This window comes from Danio rerio, chromosome 1 (genome assembly GCF_052040795.2).
Source record: "Danio rerio strain M-AB ecotype USA chromosome 1, GRCz13ab, whole genome shotgun sequence".
Classification (NCBI taxonomy): domain Eukaryota; kingdom Metazoa; phylum Chordata; class Actinopteri; order Cypriniformes; family Danionidae; genus Danio; species Danio rerio.
Genome location: NC_141021.1, coordinates 42,389,487 through 42,407,500, shown reverse-complemented (window position 1 = coordinate 42,407,500; position 18,014 = coordinate 42,389,487). Strand labels below are relative to the sequence as shown.

General features: G+C 39.3%; 1 protein-coding gene across 8 annotated transcripts in view; it reads left to right on the top strand.

The window, feature by feature from the left end:
- Positions 1–17,444, top strand: part of si:dkey-117m1.4 — a 31,986-nt gene extending 14,542 nt beyond the window's left edge. For 2 of the 8 annotated variants that reach the window (XR_015476765.1, XR_015476768.1), the window contains exons 2-11: positions 2,163–2,272; positions 4,954–5,029; positions 6,033–6,219; positions 8,145–8,213; positions 8,982–9,910; positions 10,900–11,717; positions 11,807–12,004; positions 14,575–15,659; positions 15,702–16,026; positions 16,144–17,444. Coding sequence is in view for 2 of the 8 variants with exons in the window: in XM_087237388.1 (XP_087093514.1) it covers positions 2,163–2,272; positions 4,954–5,029; positions 6,033–6,219; positions 8,145–8,213; positions 8,982–9,910; positions 10,900–11,717; positions 11,807–12,004; positions 14,575–14,825 (2,638 nt within the window). In the remaining 6 variants the exon portion in view is untranslated. Of the gene's footprint in view, positions 1–2,162; positions 2,273–4,953; positions 5,030–6,032; positions 6,220–8,144; positions 8,214–8,981; positions 9,911–10,899; positions 11,718–11,806; positions 12,005–14,574 lie in introns of all 8 variants that reach the window. The other 6 variants (XR_015476766.1, XR_015476770.1, XR_015476767.1 and 3 more) reach the window with 3 other exon arrangements.
- Positions 17,445–18,014: the final 570 nt, after the last annotated feature.

The window sequence follows — 18,014 nt, the reverse complement described above, 5'->3', positions numbered from 1 at the left end:
TCATGGAAAACAGCCGGGACAGCCATCAGCTCGATGCAAAGCATGTTATTCAGCCACAAGGTGGTGCAACCACCGAGAGAGGGCTTTTGTGTAAGACTAAAAGGCTTTATTCTGTGAAATAGATGTTTTCTGATTCATTCATTCTAAATAACGTTAAACTGCCCTCACCAGACTCAGAGCTCAGCTGAATAGATTAAAAAGTGGTAAAACTAAGTGTCCATTTTAATGGCATTAATCGTTCCATGAAGAACCTTTAATGTCCTCAGTGCATTTAATGTCACAAAAGGTGCTTTATAGCAGAAAAGGGTTCTTCAGATGGCTAAAGTGTTCTTCACATCATGAAAAAAAACCAATACTGGAAACATCCATAAACACTCAGTCACACACAAACACTACGGACAATGTAGTTTATTCAATTCACCTGTAGCGTGTTTCTTTGAATGTGGAGGAAAATTCCACAAAGTGTGAAATTTTTCATTTAAAGAAAATTAAACAAAAGTTTAATTCAAGGTAATTAAAAATTCTGAACACTAAAAATAAAGATACCAAACAATATACTGACATGTTTTATCAATCACATATTTTAGTTTATTTTGAGTGCACCAGTACTGAAGAGGGCATTTGAGTATTGAGTAGAGACAGAGGGGGAGTTTAGAGTCAAAAATCTTGGGAATCGGTGCTTTACTGGCCAAATGCTCTTCATCATGCAAATTCAAAGGTTAGAGTAAGTCACACTTGAACTTTGGTACACAGAAGACAATAGATGAAGATACAACTGCTCAGAGTGAGCTCGTGTGTCTGGTTTTCACGCTTTTGTATGAATGTGACTTAAAGTGGGATAAAGTCTGGTACTGCTGTGACTTTACTTGCAAATAATTCAACTAAACTTGAACGTTCTGGAAATGTTCTCTCCAAATTATGAACAATATTCTTTTAGGCGCTGCAACTAAGTATTTTTTTCCTGTCATATTTTTAAAACCGTAATTTATCATGTAAAAAAATCATCAAAAATCTTATTTCTGAATCCTCCTCGGTGTTCATGACACAATAGACATTCATACACAAATTAAAATAAGGCTGGAAGAGGTTTAAATAAAGTCTCAAACATACACTGCTGTCTCAAAATTCTAGGTCACATCTAATTGTTAATTTTTTTATTTTTAGCTATTTTGAAGTGATTTGGAAAGACACATTTTGAATATGTTGTGTGCTGAAATCAAAACAGACCACTGCATAGTCTGTACTATCCCTGTTTCATTAACATCAGTTTATTTCTGCCCTACTTTGATTAATTTCCATAGACATGTGTGATCATCTATATGTAAAGCTGACCTGAAATGGAGGATTGAAGGATGAACGGATGAATCCGTCTGCCTGCATGCACGCAAACACACACACACACACACACACGCACGCACACACACATATGCTCTTGGGTCCAGATGGAGGGTCGGCCAGATCAATATCCAGTCGGCAAGACTGAGTCTTATCACAGCTCAGTGAATACGTCAGGCACATGCACACACACACACACACACACACACACACACACACACACTGAACACATCTGTAACCAAGAGACTGCACATCTCTACATTGCTCTAATTAAGCATTCACAGTTGCATCTGTGGAAAACGGAGCTCTGGCTTTCATACACAGCTCTATTAACGGCAGCTCACACACTCTAATCTGGTCAGTTACTCTCTGTTGAAGCTTTTAAGGATTATAGATTTGGAGTAGAACTGGCTCTAGATCAGTGTTCTGTTTATTTATACAGATTCCACCGAACTTGATTCATCTTCATGAGGAACAGGATGAATTCACAGTGGATTAATTAGTGGCGTTTGCTAGAGTGAGCATTGCATTATATTTCTGATGTGCTTGACACATCACAGTTCAGATCAGTTGACAGGCGTCCTTCAGTGAAGTTGCAGCAGAATGACTGCATATGCAGTATTGTTGGAGGCACAGCTACTTTAAATGAGTCTTAATTAAACCGGTTTTATGCTTCACTCTAGAAGTAAGATTTAATGCGATTTGTGCTGATTTCCATTGATCCACTGACGAGTCCCTGGTATTGATTGACAATTGTGATTTATGTTTTGGTGCTGATTGAGTTGGTAAGGCTGTCTGTTTAATGTGAAGATGTGTGTGTTTTGCAGACGTGGCTGTGGGAGGAAAAGGAAAGGGACACCGGTGAAGGTGTGCGACAGAGTCTTCGCCGCAGAGGATGAGGAGAGCATGTCTGAGAACAGCTATGGACCAGAGAAAGGTAAAGTGTGCATGTGTGTGTACTGTTCAGTTTGTTACTTTAATTTAAACAGTTAAAGACAACATTATTAGCCCTCCTGTAGTTTTTTTTTTTTTCAAATATTTGATGTTTAATAATGAGAAGATTGTTTTCAACACATATTTAAACATAATTAGTGAAAAAAAAGATTTTCTTGCAGTGAAGCAGTGCACTAGCGCTTGATTCGTTTTGCCATAATCACATGATCAGTGACGTTCGAAGCTTCATCTCGGCTGCTTCGAATTTTGATTCAAAGTTTTAAACACCCCCGTGGGTTAGTAAAGTGAATAGCAAGAGATTAGTCGTCGCTTGCTGTTTCAAATCACTGCACTGGTCCCACGCACCAGTAATTGAACTAAAATACAAGTATTATTGTGTTATTTACAACAATTTTTTAAAAAGGCCACTGCATATTGTAGTATAGTGTGTAACGGAGGCCAGCTGGCTAGGGCAGCGCAAATAGCCTCATTCCCATAGCCTCCTCAGGGCTGATTTATACTTCTGCGTCAAGCACACACATATGTCTTCAAGCAGTCGCATAGCCATCACTGTGGCTGACACGCACTTCTAAAAAAAATATATAGCGGCACGTAGTGCAAGCTCTGTGATTGGTCTGCTTGATACCACTGACAAGTGTGGGCGGGACCATGAGCCGTGCAAACCCATTGGAGCGAGTGTTTACAAGTGTTGAGTCCTGTGAAGGAGCTCCAAAGTTTTGTTTTGTGTTTACCATATGATTAAAGTTGTTGCACGTCTGCCAATTCCCACCTCAAAATGAGCTTTTAGCTTCTTGTATATTAAGATGTTAAAAACCAAAGCACCCATGAAGAAACTTAACAGAGGAACATAAAAACTTTATTGCCAGCTACCGCTTCGGAAGTGTTATTGCAGAGCAACACAAACAGCATGCATAATTATAAATGCACGGCATCGCGCAAGGCAGGCGCCGTGGGTCACACCGATCACTCGATGGAGAAGTATAAACAAGCCTTTAGAGACAACGCATTCCATGAAGGAATCACCAGTTCGATCCCTGCTTGGAACAAGTGGGTGGATGTTGGACCAGTTGGAATACGATAAATGTAAACACTTTTGAATACCTTGGATTTTACTACAGTCATCTGTGCTGTAATGTAGCGTACATTTACTGCAAAAAACTACAGTAATTGAGTAATTTGTTTATATTAGTATTGTTGTATTACTACATTAATAAGTTGGTCAGTTTTAAATGTTTGATATTTTTGAACACAACACTTTCCCACACTTTAACCATCAGAGGTTGTCATCAAGCTCTGATTTGGAAACTTTCGAGTAACAAACTTTTTTTTAGAACGCTTCGAACGCTTCAATAGTTCAGAAAGCTTCATTTCACCATCACTAACTATTATAGTTTTATTAACTAATTTCTAATAATTAATTCCTTTTGTCTTTGCCACGAAAACAGTACAGGTCAGCGCGAGGCATGAGCGTCGTTAAAGCAGCAGTGCCACAATAGTTTTGGTGCTGGCTCACGCTCAATTAAAGGGACAGTCCATTGATAATGACCAAAGACACATTGAATGACAGTAAAAGGTAGTAATTTTACCCAATAAATGCATCGATAATATCAACTGATTTTATATAATCAATCAAATGAACTTAAACAATTGCAACAAATATTTATTTGGGCCTGAACTACAAAACCAAATTTAAAACAACGTCAGAATTATTTTTGCTTAGTAAGTTGCACAGTTGAGTTTGATCATGTATAAATATCATTATAACTATATTGTATAAATATTATTATAACTATAGGCCTACATTATCCTGACAATCAAAAACAAAATGACATGATATCACAGGCGATTGTCTTGGCCGAGAGCACCTGAAAGACATAAATGACACTCCTCATAGAGATTGAGAAGCATACAGTACTGTATGATCTATATAATTTGTCAAATAAAGACTCGTGGGTTAAGGCAACAGCATAGGAGGGCCTTGGTGCAGATGAAAAGTTTTTAAAATTTGTATTTATCGATCGATAGGTAACTAGATAGAAAAGAACAAGATAGATTGATCTGTGCAGCAGCTGCCGATGAGCTGTGCGCTGCAGACGCAGTCGGTAAAAGGCAAATGCCTGCGCGCTGCTTCTGCTCTCCATACGCGCTGCGCACGCAATGCTTGTGCTTGCGGTGTGAAACAGGCGTAATGTGGCATTCACAATGGCAACAATAAAGAGACCAAACTAACAATGTGACTGCAAATGAAACATGGGACTGCCCACCAGGGGGAGGAGTCTGCTTAACATACTGTTTCCATGGTAACACTGTATCTAGTTCCTAAATGGTTTGCACAGGATGAATTTTGAGCAAATTTTGAATAATTACCTAAATTAAATGATAAAAACTAAACCAAAATGACTTCTTAATTTTAAAAGGCAATAAAAAAGTGGGCCATGTTGAAAGAACACTTCATTTCCCAGAATGCTTTAATTTAGTTGGATATGTTATGATCATGAAACTATAGCCAAAATAGGAATGCCTGTTTTCTACGGCTTGATCACTGTTTCATAACTCAACCAAGCTAACAACATGACAGAAGATGTTGGAGCACGCAAAATATGTTTTAGCAACAGCATGAGTATGTAAAGATCTATAATTTGAAGCACTGTTAATGTGTTTCAGGTGATGGTCATGAGGACAAACACAAAGTTCCTGCTGCTGATGGACCATACTATGAAACACAATCTGCTCAGCTTTGGTGAGTGACTGAGTGTGTGTGTGTGGTCTGAATAGAGATACTGCACATCTGTGAGTGTATATATATGTGTGTGTGTCTGTGTGTGTGTTCGCGCATGCTAGGAGAAGATAGCGAGTAATTGTGTTTGTTGTGTTGTTGAGAGATACTCTTGTGTGTACATGAAGGTGGGGGATTACTGGAATGCAAGCTGTGTGTATCTGTGTCTGTTTATTGCAACGTGTTTATTATCTTTGGGCTAGTGAGGGAATGTGTGTGAGTGTGTGTGTGTGAACTTGTATTTAAAGGACCAAATGTCGCCACAAGGACACTAAAACCTGATCATTTTATAACAAATAATTCTAACAATTATTTAAAGTCTAACAATTAAATTACTTATAGTCTAACAATGCAAAAGGTTGCTGGGTTTAGTGGATAGAAATTCTGATTAGGTCAGTATAGAAACAGCAGATCCCTGCAAAGATATCTGTGTGTGTTCATCACACTGTATATCTGAGCTTGTAGTGTGTGTGTTTTTGTCTGTTTATCGCTATATTTAGTCATAAGCGCAGACAGAAATATATGTTTTATTTATATATTTAATAAAATGGCTGGTGTGTGGAACAACTGTGTGTTCTATATTTGTGTAAAATGCTGGTCCTGTTTAGGAATGCACGCCAGACTTACATGAGCTTCAGCGCTGATGGTTAATCTTCAGATTAATATTTAAGTATGCATGGTTCATCAGAGTAGTATAAGTTAGCATACTCAAAGTGGCAGCAGCTGACGGTAAACAACCTGTTTGTGATTCAGGTTTTAAATCCCGTTTGTAGTAATGCAGTGTGTTCGCATTCGGATTGGCCACTCGAGATGATGTATTATTAATGGTAATGAAGTAAGGTGTGAGTGTAAGACAGGATGACTGCAGCACAGGACTTGCATTAGAATGAAACCATGCTAGATTTCCCTGCTGTGATGTGGTTATCTGTATCAGTCTACTGTATCTGATCTAGTCTTCCTCTTGCAGTCTGAGCGAGGAGGGCTCCAGTGGAGGAAGAGGGTCTGTCTCGTACCCCCCACCACCAAACTGCCGCATTCGTGAAGTGCACTGTGGAAATCAAGTGCGACTGATCGTCATAGCGATCCGCGACATCACTAAAGGGGAGGAGATCACTGTGGATTACAGTTTGACTGAGTGGGGAGAAAACGCTTTGGTAAGTGTAACCATGACAATAGCCTCATTGACCTCACCTTTTTGCTCTTATGGCCTGTTTCCATTGAGGGGTACAGTACAGGTCCCCTTTATCAGGCTTGCGTTTCCACTGCCAAAAGGGTACCTATGGTACCTTTTTGGTAGGCATGGTGTATGATAGGAAATTGCAGTCATCATTCAAGGAAATGTCAAAGTAAAGGCCCGGTCACACCAGGACACTCTTTGATCGCGTTTTCCGTCGACGTTTAACGCCTCGTGACTAAATAAAAGGCGTCAGTGTGATCGTGCACACCAACACGCAAAATGACAGGCATAAAAGCGTAATTTTTAAGGAAACACCTCATGCTCGTTTTTTGTTGTGACGCCACGTCACAACCTTCTCCACCAATCAGATTGGCACTTTTGTTCATGTGCACAGAGCTGCTGAAGTTATTGTAAACAGCACTTGGAGGTGCTCAAGTGCAAAACTGTCAATGCGAGCGCACATTGAAGAAGATGCCCAGAGGTGATTAGAACGTGGAGCTGCTTATTGCACTGGTGAAAAATAATCATTTCTTCATCGCTAGAGCTGGAGCTGCTACTTGAACCATCCATGCTTGTTTTAATCACCAGTAACTAACAATAAGCGTGTCAACTTTCTCTCTTCTTCTTCTGTGTTACAAGCAGGTGTCAGAAGTTTAAAGTTGTGCAGTGCCACCCTTTGCTCCGGGGTCTTTCTGTTTTTCATTAAGTGCCATCTAACGTCAAGCAGTGATTTTGCGTACACTTCTGCTCGACGCCAGTGAAAATCGCTTGGGTTTGAATGCAGAAAAATGTCTCAAAAATGCTGCAATAAACGCAAATGTAAAGCGTCCTGGTGTGAATAAGCCTTAAAGCTGTATGGGTCGTTCACATATCTTATGAGAAGAACTTCTCACAATACATACGCTTTATACACATAAATAGTGTTCAATACTATATTCTATGAAAATGATCTGATTATATCCACAGATCAATGATATGCAAAATAGCCTACTGTAATGTCTGTGATTACATAAAATAAAAAAATTAAATAAATAAATAAATGCAACACATATGAACACATACAGCCCCTTACAGTCTCTGATATTTTATCAATTACATAAAAACTATACTCAGGACACATTTAGTCCTTATTTGGGTCCAAAACAACACACAACATATAGCCCACAGTGCAAACCCCTCATCTGTGTCTTCGCCAGCACATGTAACCTCTTGTTAGAAAGTAATTCAGTCATTCCAACTTCATAATAGTCCAAATGGTGATGAAAATAGTTAAACATAGCAGCGTTTTCATGTTTTAAGTTGTTTTTGCTGAAAGAAAAAATTTGAAGAAGAAGAAATTTGCTGAAAGAAGAAATTTGCTGGTTTGTTTTTTCAGGCTTCTCCTTTGTTTTTTCACACGTCAGTCTCGCGTTTCTGAAAGGATCGGATGTCAGAAGCACTTCAATTATCTCATGCACGTCAGTATCATCAGCTCAAGAAGTTTGTTATTCAAATATAGCGCAGAGCAGCGAGCTCACGCGAGAAAACAAAACCGCTCGCACTTTAGATGGCCTTGTAAACAACTACGGATTACCATACATAACAAACCAATAGCGTTCAGCTGCGCGTCTAGCTCTGCCTTCTGGTACCCTTTTGTTGTGCTAGGTACCCTTTCGAAAGGGTATCCAAAAAGTGGTATGGTACAGCTTGCTTTTTGGTACCTTTTGATAGTGCAAATGGCCATAAACGCGTACTACTTATTGACATTTATGATTCTAATAAAATGCAAATTGTTGACTGTTTACAAAATGACTTTCCATGTGTGGTATTTAATTCATTTGTGCGCAGGTCTGACTGTGTGGCTCACTCTGATGATTGACATTTTTTCTAATTGATACCCTTTTTGTAACTCTCCATTTTCAGGGTTTTCATGGCACTGTGCCTCCCAGTAGCTTTGATTGTAGCTCGGACCAGGAGAACCACGTTAAAAAGGTAAATTTACATATATATATATATATATATATATATATATATATATATATATACACACAGTATGTTTCATTTTCACAACTAATGACTGATGACACGCCCAGTTACCAAGCAACCGTCACTTTCAGACCTCATGCTGAATTTCTTGTCCTCCTCACTCCTGAAATGATTGCTGTGCCCCTGGCCATCAGTGTAAACGTGCTACAAGCATAAACACAGGCACTGCACACTAACAACTCCCACAGATGCATCCAGTAATCTCAGGCATGCTTGTTTAATTAAATTTGTTTTAAATGTTCTTCCTGGAATCAATCAACCAATGAAGTCATTCCCCACATTAGACTTGTGGGGAAAACTGGAGCACCCGGAGGAAACCCACACCAACACAGGGAGAACATTTAAACTCCACACAGAAATGCCAACTGATCTAGTCGGGACTCAAACCAGCGACCTTCTTGCTGTGAGGCGACAGTGCTATGCACTGAGCCATTATGTCACCCCGCCTCCTTTCATTGGTCTCCTAATTCTTTAGGCATTATTTTAGGCTGCCTTGTCATATTTTATAAAATTTCATCTGGTCTGAAATCTCTTCCCTTTTAAAGATGATTTCAGTTTTGAGGTGTCATTTGTTTGTGTGCAATGTTTTTCTTTTTTCAGTAAACATCTCCATTTGTCATATTACATGGCTCAACACTGTCTGGAGAGGTGTTAAATGCCTGTATTAAGTGTTTTCTGGATTATTTACTCTTTTTGTATTTTTCTCGCTCACAGGAGGAAGAGTCCAGCCCAGTTCCACTCTCTCTTACTGTGACAAAATACCTCACACCTTCCTGGTCCCTCTCTCCTTCCTCCTCTCACTCTGAGCCCAGCGATTCAGACTCAGATAATGGCAACGGAAAGACCCGTACACGAACCCCTCACCGCCGTAAAAAGCACAAATCCCTCTCGTCTCCGGCTGCTCAAGCCAAGAGAAAAGCATCTCAGCAACCCTCCAGCCATCCTGCTTCATTTCCACACTCTGTTCCGACCTCCCCGCTGCAGCCCACTGCTCCCTCCAGACCTGTGTTTAAGAGCCCGACGCCTGCAGGAATTCCGGCTAAGAGTGTCAGTGTGTCAGTGGGTCGTGGGCAAAGCACCGTGGCACAAAAACAGCGCTGTATTTACTGTGGCCGTCACTTTCGATGTCTCCCACGCCATGTGGAAAAACATCACTCCCACCTGCCGAACGTGCACATTGTCCTGGAGCAGGCAAGGGCCTCTGGTACCCCTCCTTCTGCACAGTCACCTCTCCCATCAACCAGCAAACATCCCCAGGGCACCCAAGCAGCAGGTGTGGTAGTGGGATCACCACGATCACATCCCTCTTCATCTTTATCTCCAGTTAGAAAAAGCTCTGCTCTCGCTAGCCCTAATCGCAAAAGTCCCACCCCAGCTCCGACTACTCCACCCAGGAGAGGAGGCGTTCCAGTATCTGTTTTAAAGAGAAGCCCACCTACACCAGGTTCTTCTGCTAAAAAAGGAGGACGAAAAATGAAAAAGGAGAAAGAGGAGGTAGAGATATTTGAGAAGACTAAAGAGACCGTGCCAGATCCAGTGTTCGAGGACCAGATGAAGGAGTCAGAACCTTCAAAACAAGAGGGAGAAGACAATGGAGGAAGAGAAGAAGAAAGCGGAGCTGAGGATAAGCTCGATCTATTAAGGTTAGTCATTTTCAGTTGATCGAGCAGTGTACATCAGGCATCAATATGTTAAGGACAAAGTATGTGCAGGCAGGTCACTGAATAAAGCCTGACCGGCTTATTGTCAGACAGACAAATAGCTGAGCCATTTAAAACGTAAATTATACACTGTTCTGAGCAGTAATACTTAATTATTTAAGTAAAGGCAAATATGATAAATAAAATGACTAAATGAAGAATTCCCTAACGTATGTATTATTTAGACTCAATACATATATATATATATATATATATATATATATATATATATATATATATATATATATATATATATATATAAATGTGAACGTATTCATTGACAGTCAAGATGATTTAAAGTACCCGCATGAGCCTATGTTGTTTAGGCGTTGTTATCTTGGAATAACATACCTTAGAACAGTGGTCTTAAACTCAGTTCCTGAAGGGCCGCAGCTCTGCACTGTTTAGCTCCAACTACCTTCAACTCACACCTGCTTAATAGTCTCTAGTAGTCTTGAACACCTTGATTAGTTGGATCAACTGTGTTTGATTAGAAACTGTGCAGAGCTGCAGCCCTCCAGGAATCCAGTTTGAGACCTATGCCTTAAAATTTGGCGACTGACCAATCAGAATCAAAGTCTTATTAACTGCGTTTAAGAGGAGCAGGTTCTGGTATTTAACCCATTACTAGCATGATAAGAGGTGTATGTACAGTTGACTCACCTCTGTCAACAGTTTTTTAGCATCCCTTGACCACCCCAACTCTTCTTTCTCAATTATTAGCATCGTAGAAACTGACAAGTATTCTGGGTTCAGGCTAAAGCCCAAGCTCGGAGTTCTTCCCTTGGACTGCATGCCAAATACACATATATTCTTCTATTAATCTGCTTTTATATATATATATATATATATATATATATATATATATATATATATATATATATATATATAAATGCACTCATGGAACTCATCTTTTTTTTTGGTTTTTACAGTTCAAGTCGTCCCCACATGATCCCGCTTCTTTCCTCCCTCTCTTCTCTGGTGTTATACCTGCGGCGGCTTCAGCACTCCGCTTTCATCTCTCTGTCCCGCTCCCTACAGTCGGCCGAGGCTTGGCGTCTCCTCTGTCACTCCAGCCTGGCTCTTCTCATCCTTTACAACCGCCGGCGTGAATGCGAAGTCTCCAAACTCACCATCACCGAGTACCAGGCCCGCATTACACAGGTCGTCCCTGGCTCTTCAGTTTCCCCGCCAGCTGTAACTCCACTTGAGGCCTCGCTATCACCTTTCGAGCGGATGGTCCTACCCCATCTTCCTCGTGTCGGAGTCCAAGGGAAACGTGGCCGCGTGCAACCCCTCATCCTCCCACCGCATTCAGAAGCCTGTCTGGAGATGCTTTTGCAGACTCGTGCAGGTGTGGGAATCGATCCACAGAACCCATATGTGTTCGCCCGACCGTTTCATTCGCCAGCCACTCCTCTTCGCGGGACAGACTTACTCCGCAGCCTGGCTCGGTCCAGTGGGTCACGGCACCCGCGGGCACTGACGCAGACACGTGTTCGCAGGCAGGTGGCAATACTTACACAGCTGCTGCTGCTAAGTGAGGGCGAGGAGGAAAGCCAACGCGGGGCTGCCATAAAGAGATTGGAAAGCTTCTTGGAGAAGGAATATCACGTGACTCAAAGCTGTGCAACCATTGGCCAGGACCCTGGGTTGATGGGCCTGATTGGTCGGGTGGTACTATGTGGAGAGAGAGACGGCGTCCTGTTCCGAGGAATGAGTTTACATCACATCTGTCTAGAGTTAGATGGTGAGTGAGTTTGTTGCGTTGTGCATGTGACAGGTCTAAGTAAGGAGAATTGGAAACATCAGTTTTACTTACCCACCCACCTCTTTCAGTGTTGTCAGGAAACTCTGCAGACTCGCTGTCAGACGAGTCTGATGCTGAGCAGGGCAAAGAGAAACCAGAAGCTCCTGCAGCCACCACTATGATGAAGAAAACCACTGGCAACAGCAAATCCCCTCGCTCCAAGAAGATGAACGGCAGTTCCTCACACTCAACGGGACGCAAAAGGTCCTCAGGACAGTCCAAGCCTGGTGAGTCTGATCTTATGAATGTCTTACACAATGTGGCAGTGTTCATTTGTATACCTCAGTTCCACACTACACTGATGTTTGAACGTCTAATTCATGTATCAGTTAAAACTCGTTAATGAATTACACGTTAAAAGAAACGGATTTTGATGCCCAACAAGTGCAACCATCTTCTGAGAGATGCAGCTTCACTCATTAAGAATATGGAAGAACAAACACCAGGTTAAATTCATCTCTCACAAAACAAAACAAACCAACATTTATGGGTTCAACATATTCTCGTGTGTCTCCAGTTAATGCATCGTCCTTTTATAATGAGAGATATTTCTTTAATGAGAACGATTGGATATGTTGCTGTTCTCTGTAGCCATGGTGACCACGTCTGACCATGGTGGACAGACTTTTAATGCTAGTTTTTTAGACATTAAATCTAGCATCAAAAATAATGGTTGTACTAAAGAGGCTTGTTAGATAATCTAATTGCAAATGCACGTCATTTTAACAAATAGATATTTGTCAGTCATGGATTCATATATTCATACATATATACATTCCAGTACAGTATGATTCATAATTCAGTTAATGTCTCATCAACAACATCAAATAAGTTTTAGGTTTATTAACATGAAAAAAAATCTCTTACATGTATGACTAATGGGAAATTGCATGCGCCATCATGTAAAGCAGTAATTCTTTAATGAATGTTCACTGCAGAATGGATATCATGAAGATGTGCGAAGGAGATGTTTATCTCAATACAACTATTAATGCTTTGTTAAAATGTAAGCAGGAACATTTTGACGGTCACATTTACATATTTAGTTTTGAACCAAAATTTTGATTTTTACCCAGGCCATCTTCAAACACAGCACAGCTATTGCTCATTTATCTTAGTGTAAAAGTGTTTATGAGTGTATGTGTGTGTGTGTGTGTGTGTGTGTGTGTGTGTGTGTGTGTGTGTGTGTGTGTGTGTGTGTTTGTGTATGTGTGGGTGTGAGCAAGGTGTGTGTCAGTGAGTAGGATTGTAAGACTGTGAAGGAGTAAGCGTGTAGATATATGTGTGTGTGTGTGCATTTCTTTTGTGACATATACACTCATCGGCCAATTTATTAGGTACACCTTACTAGTACCGGGTTGGACCCCCTTTTGCCTTCAGAACGGCCTTAATCCTTTGTGGCATAGATTTAACAAGGTACTGGAAACATTCCTCAAAGATTTTAATACATATTGACATGACAGCATCATACAGTTGCTGCAGATTTGTCAGCTGCACATCCATGATGTGGATTTCTCGTTCCACCACATCCCAATTGACTGTGGAGGCCGTTTGAGTACAGTGAACTAATTGTCATGTTCAAGAAACCAGCCTGAGAAGATTCACGCTTTATGGCTTGCTGCGTATCCTGCTGTAGGTAGCCATCAGATGATGGGTACACTGTGGGTAGGCTGTGGCAGTGACACAATGCGCAATTGGTACTAAAGGGCCCAAAATGTGCCAAGAAAATATCCTCCACACCATTACACCACCACCACTAGCCTAAACCATTGATACAAGGCTTGATGGATCTACTCTACTTTCATTTCTTTTTTTTTGTTGATGCCAAAATCTGACCCTACCATCTGAATGATGCAGCAGAAAACGACACTCATCAGACCAGGCGATCTATTGTCTAATTTTCTATTGTCCATTCCAATCTTCTATTGTCTAATTTTGATAAGCCTGTGCAAATTTCCTGTTCTTAGATGACAGGAGTGGCACCTGGTGTGATCTTCTGCTGCTGTAGCTTATCTGCCTCAAGGTTGGATGGTTGTGCGTTCAGAGATTATAATCTGCATACCACGGTTGTAGTGAGTGGTTATTTGAGTTGAGCTGGAACCAGTCTGGCCATTCTCCTCTGACCTCAACAAGGCATTTGCGCCCACAGAACTGCTGCACACTGGATATTTTCTCTTTCTCTGACCATTCTCTGTAAACCCTAGAGATGGTTGTGCATGAAGATCCCAGTAGATCAGCAGTTTCTGAAATACTCAGACTAGCCCGCCTGGCACCAACAACCATGCCACATTCAAAGTCACTTAAATCACCTTTCGTCCCCATTCTGATGCTCGGTTTGAACTGTAGCAGTTCGTCTTGACCATGTATGTCTACATGCCTAAATGCATTGAGTTGCTGCCATATGATTGACTGATTAGAAATTTGCGTTAACGAGCAGTTGGAAAGGTGTACCTAATAAAGTGTCCAATGAGTGTATTAGGACAGTATAATAACATTACTATGACATATGTATTACACAAGGAAAAGGTAATTTATGTAGACACTGCCTATGCCCCCATTTTTCGAAAGGCTTATTAAATGTAATATAAAAACTAATTTCCTGTAAGGGGTAGGGCTGTTTAAAAAAAAAAAAAAAAACAGTCTATTTTACAGTATAAAAACCTTTAAGCATATGGATCGTCCTCGCAATTCACAAAAACAAACCTGTGTGTGTTTGTGTGTGCCTGAGGGAATGGGAGTCTCTCTGTAGTGTTTGTACAGGACTAATGATTAACATGCATTCTCCTCTCACTCTCAGGTAAACGTGGTGTACTGAAGCGGCCTTGGTCTGAAGCGGAGCGGGCAGCTGTCGAGACCCACCTGGTGCAAAACATCATGGAGCTGCGTGTGCCCGCCAAAGCAGACTGCGAGCGGTGCCTGGAGCTCTGCCCTCTTCTGGTCACCAACCACCGTGACTGGAGGGCTGTTAAATTCTACTGCCACAACCGAATACAGCTGCTGAAGAAAAGCCAGCAGAGGCAGAGTCCACCTTTGCTGTCCGTCTGCTGAGAGCCTAGTGGTCAAGAAAAAGCAGATGTAGATAAAAGACGTTAAGAGGTGCTAATCGAAAATATCCATATGCTACAGTCACAGTACCAATGCTTTAATTAATGTGATGCTGATTTTGTGTTCAGTGTGTGTAAAAGGGAAAAAAGGTACGATGTCAGACTGAATGCACACTTGTCTTGTGTACTTTTTGAAAATACTGTTGCAGCTACAATGAAAGAACACTAACTTTTTATTTATCTGCACATTACCGAAACGTGTTTGTTTTTTCCTTCCTCTTTTGCTGGCTTTAATGTAGATGATATTTGAAAGTCTAAATGGCTTTGTTTTATGGAACCAGATCAGTCTCAAAAACAATACATTTACAAATGATTACGTCCACAACACAAGTCACATTTACAAAATCCAATTTGTAAGTTTAAAACCCAATTCGTAAATACACAAATCCAATTCGTAAATTTAAAACACGATTATAAATACACAAATCTATTTCGTAAATTCAAAACACGATTCGTAAAAACAAATCTAATTAATACATTCAATACACAAAGCGTAAATATACAAATGCAATTCGTAAGTTCAAAACACGATTCGTAAATACAAAAACCCAATTCATAAATTCAAAACACAAATACGAAAATACACAAATCCAATTCATAAATTCAAAACACGATTCGTGATACAAAAACCCAATTCATAAATTAAAAAAACGATTTGTAAATACACATCCATTTTGTAAACTCAAAGCACGATTAGTAAATACACAAATTCAATTCGTAAATTCAAAACACGATTCGTAAATGCACAAATCCAATTCGCAAATTCAAAAAATGAATTGTAAATACACAAATCCATTTCAAAAACTCCAAACACGATTAGTAAATACATAAATCCAATTCGTAAATTCAAAACACATTTAATTAATACAAAATCCAATTCGTAAATTCAATAAACGATTCGTAAATACACAAATACAATTCGTAAATTCAAAACACGATTAGTAAATACACAAATCCAATTCGTAAATTCAAAACACGATTAGTAAATACACAAATCCAATTCGTAAATTCAAAACACGATTTGTAAATACACAAATCCAATTCGTAAATTCAAAACACGATTAGTAAGTACATAAATTCAATTCGTAAATTCAAAACACATTTATTAAATACAAAATCCAATTCGTAAATTCAATAAACTATTTGTAAATACACAAATCCAATTCGTAAATTCAAAACACAATTTGTAAATGCACAAATCCAATTCGTAAATTCAATTTGTAAATACACAAATCCATTTCAAAAACTCCAAACACGATTAGTGAATACACAAATCCAATTCGTAAATTCAAAACAAGATTCGCAAATACACAAATCCAATTTGTAAATTCAAAACACGATTAGTAAATACACAAATGCAATTCATAAATTCAATACATGATTCGTAAATACACACAACTCCAATTCAGTTGATGAAAATATTTATGATTTTCAGAAAATGTGTTATATTTATAAGTTGTGTTGTCAATTTACCAATTGGCTTTTGTAAATGTGTATTGTGCCGTGCATGTTTGAATTCTATATTGTAAATGTATTATTTTTGAGACTGATCTGGCTCCATACGTTCTCCCTCCGGCAGACTGAGCATCTTGTGCCTTCATGATGGGAGTCAAACCACAGTTTTATTCACATTCGTAGAGACCATGACTTTTGATAAAATGAAGAAATATGCATGAAAAATAGAGGATAAAAATATCATCCAACTTCAGATTTTGTCTGCCATCTTTGCTCCATTGCCATTTTCAAATGTGCAACAAGAATTGTCAAACTTTAATTCTAAGATTGAGTTTCATAAATGCTACTTTGCATATTTATTGTCCCATTATCTTAAGCTTTAATCTGTTTTATATAAATAGTTACATTCACTTATGTTGTCAGACCAGGGTGAGTTTTGGGTGAACGATCCTTTATAATCGTAATCGTATTAATAGAAGCGAACAGAATATTATTCCAAATATTTCCATTTGTATTCCTTGAAATTGAAACAAGTTTGGAACAACATGAGGGTCAGGACTTATTTATTTATTTGTTAAAATGTTCCATGCATTTCAATCCCTAAGAGTTGTTAACACACATATTGAAGCTGATATGATGTGAACACATTTGATTGCAGATGTTGATCGGTGGCTTGTTCTGCAGTGAGAAATCAGCGCTCTGCTACTCTATGAATGATTAGTTTGTTTCACTTGTTTGCTCTGTATTCATCCATCAAATCTGTATCAGAACTGTGTTTAGCAAACACAAGATAACCACACATAACACCTCAGTTTATACTTTTTTATATATCTGTTCTTCTGTTATCTGTCGTTTCAGATTTTGCAGTGTATATATGTGCACACACGTATATATTGTCGTTATTATCGATGGTGGTATTGTTATTGCTCTTAAATCTTAGCGTGGCAAGTGTTTTTTCAATTCCACTAAATGTACATATTGAATGTAAATATTTGCAGAAAACATAGAGCATGGTGTAAATACGTTGTAGGCAAGACAAGCTTGTTTTTGTGTTGTCCGTGTGCTTTTCTAAGTTGTCTGAAGTAACAATAAAAACGTTTTGTATGTATTCTGGACTTACGTTATTAACGAGACTTGTGATTTATTTATGCCACTATTAAAGCAAATGCACAGTAAAAATCCCATTTATTCCAAAGACACGGATTTACATTAATTTAAATAATCTAATAATATGCGTAATTGTTCATTCTTACGTGTTAAATGAGCAGTTCTTTAATAGTTTTTGTAAGCACAGAACATAATCTTCTGTCTGTATTGATCACCGTGTCAATGCACTCTGCACTGAAGGTTTAGATTTCATAGCAAACGGCGTAGAGTTATTTGTTTTGCTGCAGTGGAAAAGGTGTTTGTATTAAAGGCTGCTGTTAATAAAGCCCCTATATTTGAAAAACAATAGAGTGCATTTATTGTTGGCTCATCCAATTTCATCTCCATCAGGGGAGCGGCACTCTCTCTGAAGATCAATTTGATGTGCAGTTTCTGTATTCAAAAATAAATATAGAAAGGTGAAAAACTGTATTCGGTCTATTTAACTTTTCATTTAGTCTAGAAAGCTCAAAGCACCGAGTAGAGAATTACAGGTATGACAGAATCTGTTTCTCCACAAAGTGATTTGAAA